General features: G+C 40.4%; 1 protein-coding gene across 4 annotated transcripts; it reads right to left on the bottom strand.

The window, feature by feature from the left end:
• Window positions 1–1,912: 1,912 nt before the first annotated feature.
• Window positions 1,913–3,601, bottom strand: LOC125198854 (transcription initiation factor TFIID subunit 12b-like). Of its 4 annotated transcripts, none has more exons than XM_048097104.1 (4): window positions 3,375–3,601; window positions 2,793–3,292; window positions 2,532–2,606; window positions 1,913–2,059 (listed from the first exon to the last, which is right to left on the bottom strand). In XM_048097104.1, the coding sequence occupies exons 2-4, from the start codon at window positions 3,000–3,002 to the stop codon at window positions 2,057–2,059; spliced, it is 288 nt and encodes a 95-aa protein (XP_047953061.1). In that variant the 5' UTR covers window positions 3,003–3,292; window positions 3,375–3,601; the 3' UTR covers window positions 1,913–2,056. The 4 variants fall into 4 exon arrangements, with proteins under 4 accessions (XP_047953061.1, XP_047953063.1, XP_047953064.1 ...); XM_048097106.1 differs by having other exon boundaries at window positions 2,793–3,273; XM_048097107.1 differs by having other exon boundaries at window positions 2,793–3,189.
• Between the last annotated feature and the right edge of the window lie 454 nt (window positions 3,602–4,055).

Here is a 4,055-nt window from a genome sequence, read left to right as displayed (position 1 = left end):
ACTGCTCTGCGAGACGCCCGAAATTCGGGTCCTCATCGACAAAGAGCCTGCCCCGGTGCAAGCGGACAAGACTCGGCGTCACCGGCCACTCACATGCCTTCGACCGAACGACGATGCTTCGTCGGGGGAGTTGATAAACTCGTAGTTTAGCAAGTGTTTAGGATGTTTGAAAGTGCTTAATTGAGTGTTTTGTGTCACATTACTTGAGTTTTCATCTATGATCCCCTACTTTAGTGTTTTGATAAGTTTGTCGAGTTTTTATAGTCAAAATAGGTGGAAACGACTGAAAATGGCACCAAAACAAGGGGGTCAGGCGTTTTAGTACATGAGACCGGGCGTTTGCTCCCAGGTCGGGCGTTTTCAGTCGAAATCGCCGGTCGGGCGTTTTGCCCTAGGTCGCGACTTGAGAAGAACGCCCGTCGAGGCGTTTTGTTCTAAAAATCGCCCGGCCGGCAATTTACTCGTATGCTGATTTTCTTCTATTTTTCGCCGGTATAATAGGACCTAGGGTTCGACTCAAGCATACTTTCCACACGCCCGGCGCTTTCCACTCGGAGAGCCAATTGAAGTGACGAAGAGTCTAGTTCATCAACAAGTTTGAAGACGAAGATGATTTGCCCATTCAATTCACCTTTGGGAGTATCTTTATTAGTTTTCATATGTTCAATTCACTTTCTATGGATTTCTCTAGTGGATTTGCATTGAATATGAGTAGCTAAATCTTTTGTAGAGTTTTGGTGATACTAGTGACTACAATGAATACTTTTGATTAATTCAAGGACTTTTGATTACCTATGCTCTTATGATTTCTTTGTTTCATTCTTGTGCTTTTTCAATTCAATTGCTTAGCTACCAATTGGGTTTGTTGACCTAGTTTTGAGTAATCGAGAGATACCTAATTAGGATTGATAAAAGAATGAACAACACCTAGATAATTTGCATTCGAGAGAAGGAATTCTAGGGTGAGGGCTTGAGCCTTTTGTTTTAAGGAGTTAGTTGTGACGTATTAGAAGGAGACTTCAATATTAATGATTAATCAACTGGTTAAGTGCACTCGAGGGAGGGCTTAGTCTAGACTAGTGGCTTTCCTAGTAATCCTAGAGACTTCAAATGGGTAATCGAAGTTGTTGAGTTGTTCACATCGTGTTCGTTGTAGTTAGATCCAAGGCTCTACCTTGTTCTCTTATTTGAAACTCGTCTTTTGTTGCGTGCTTTTAGCTTGTTTATGTTTATTTGTTTTCAAAATCAAAACCAACCTTTCCGGATTCTCCAGATAGTAGTCAAAATCGGTTCGTGGTACTTGAGTTGCATAATTTGTCTCTGTGGATACGATACTCGTACTTGTTTATTGCTACACTAGCTGAGTGCTACGGAGTGCCCACACCGAGGGTGGTGTTGGCTCATACCCTAGAGGTGCAGATGATGAAGCACTCGGATAGCGGCCTTGTACGATAAGTCGACAGATCCGGACACCAGAGGATGTACTACGACCTCATTATTCGCGAGGGCGAAGTTGGGTGGGCGAAGGGTCGCAGACGGAGACGCAAGCGGCGTGGGGGCGGTGCAAGCGGCGTGCGACGGTGGCGGCGGCAACGGCGGTGGTGAAGATGTGATGGATTCCGATGACGACACCAAGTAGGCGGCGGTGGCGTCATTTTTTTAGTGTTTTTAAAAAAAATTTGTTGAATAATTTTCCCCTATCTATAATATGACAAAATTTGGTTTCAATTCACTCATTTTTAAAGTATGCATTTTTTAAAATTATTATAGGCATATAATTTTATTCTAGTAATATTAAAATATAACAAAAAAATGTATGAAAATAATTTTAATTTTTGAAATATAACAAAAAATGGTGGCCAGTAGTGGCCAAGTTTTCATGGCGGAGCAAGTTTGTTGAGCTGCCAAGAGGGCCACCATTGTGGATATCCTTAACAAAATACGAGATACATCTCAACACTGAATCTTATGACAGGGGAACAAATAATATCTAGCAGAATAGACCACTGCATGCAGCAAGACATCCTTGGCCTCCGCAGTTGAAGATTTGCCACAGTTACTGTTTAAGCAAAAAGAAATCATCCATTAAGTATTAGTCTTTGAACAAATGCATAATATTACTAGCTTGAAGGATGATAAATTGTACATCACAAATATCATCATCTGTTTTACTATGATAACCCCAATTTTTAGTAGCTATTTTTTGTTTAAATTTATTACCTAAATAAATAACTACAGCCCTAACATGGTATAACCCCTGCGAGTGGATTAGATTCAATTTCACATGAGATATGCAACCAAAAATTTTTAAAAAAAATTAAGTAACTGCCCAATAATGAAAGAAAAATGGACAAGTTGGGCACAATACCAAAAGAACTAAGCGGATACAGCTCCAATAATCACTCTATTAAGCACTCTATTAAAGCAAATGCAATATCATCAAATATTAAGAAACACAAAGACGAAGCATAGTAGCAAATGTAGAACAGACAAAAACCACTCTTCTACGGGTTTGTGTTCGTGAGCCTCACCGAATCAATGAAGTTATCAGCAATTTCTAATAGAAGCTCTTCGACTTCATGGTCAGGTTTTACATTTAAATCCAACTGTAACAAACAAGAGTATTAATCAATCATCATATGTCATATTCATGCCCCTGTCCCTTAAAAGTTAGATAAGCAAGCAGAAACTTTTTGATATATCTCAGGACAATATAACACAAAACTGATTCTTGTGACCAGAATAAGCATAATTTGTGAGGGATACGAGTATTAAAAAGAAAACTCGCAAACCTGTGACACAAGATCTTGTATCTTTCTCTTCCCAAGAAGTTGAATACCGGCTTCTGTGCCTTGGCTTGAACTGCCACCTGGTGTAGTTGCTCCTGATGCAGCAGCATCTGGCTGTGATCCAGTCAAACTCACAGATTTCTGGCCTCCAGGCCCAGCGATTCTCGGTGACTGCTGCTGGTGGAAATGCTGCAGTTGTGGAGGCTGCTGCATCGGTGATTGGGCTTGTGTTTGCTGCTGTGCTATTTGAGACAAATGCTGTGGGTTAATGCCTGCTGAATTTTGAAGCAACTGCGAAGAAGCTAATTGTTGCTGGATGAGGTGTTGCTGTCTCTGTTGTTGAATATGCTATGAAGAAGTGTTTGGGGAGGATATTGGTGGCTTCAACATTGATAGCATTCTGCATCATACCCAGTTGTCTATTCTGAGCTAGCCCAGCAATTTGACCACTCATAAACGATGTCCCAGCAATTTATTAGCAATCCTAACATTAAGTGATGCATCTTCGAACAAATAGTCAACATGATCAGCAATCCAACAGAAATCTAATGCATATTATTCAAATTTCGACAAACTGGAGCTCACCGAGCAACAGCGAGGCGTTCGAGAATGAAGCGCTGAATGTCAGCCAAAGACATTCCGAGAAAACTTCTCCTCATCGCTTCAGGAGTCACAATTTTGACATCCATCTGCTCGCACTCTTCAGCTGTATAATTGAGTCGAGCATCAGCGAGGACGAGGCGCCGTTGCACGCCACAAGCTTCAGCTCCGGTATCTCAGCCAGATTCTCCCAAACTGCCCGCTTCAAGCTCGGGCAGATGGAAGCCGCCGGCAACACCGATTTGAGTTGACGACGGCGTCCATGCGGCGGCATTTTCAATTTACATACATTCACCATTTTCAATTTGTTGTAAATTAATTGAGTTATCCATCGGCGGGGGACTGGGAATTCACAATTAGGTTTAGGGTTCAATCGGATTTGGGGGAAATATATTCATTGTATTTAAACAAATAGCACTTCATAAACAAAAGATTAAATCATATAAATACGTATGTATACTAGTTGGACTTCTATGAAAGCGGTACTTCTATGCAAGTCACAATTACATACAACAAAAAAATTGATTTTACAAATTATGTTTATTAGTTTTTGGTTTCACACATTATATTTTGGTCCATGTTTAAAAATTTTGATTTGACAAATTATGTTTATTAATTTGCTACAGAGTAGTTGTCATCGCTAACAATTGTTGATTGTTTCTCAAG

Source organism: Salvia hispanica, unplaced genomic scaffold (assembly GCF_023119035.1).
Source record: "Salvia hispanica cultivar TCC Black 2014 unplaced genomic scaffold, UniMelb_Shisp_WGS_1.0 HiC_scaffold_30, whole genome shotgun sequence".
Classification (NCBI taxonomy): Eukaryota; Viridiplantae; Streptophyta; class Magnoliopsida; order Lamiales; family Lamiaceae; genus Salvia; species Salvia hispanica.
Note: the sequence above shows the minus strand (reverse complement) of the source record. Positions and strands in the feature narration are given on the sequence as shown.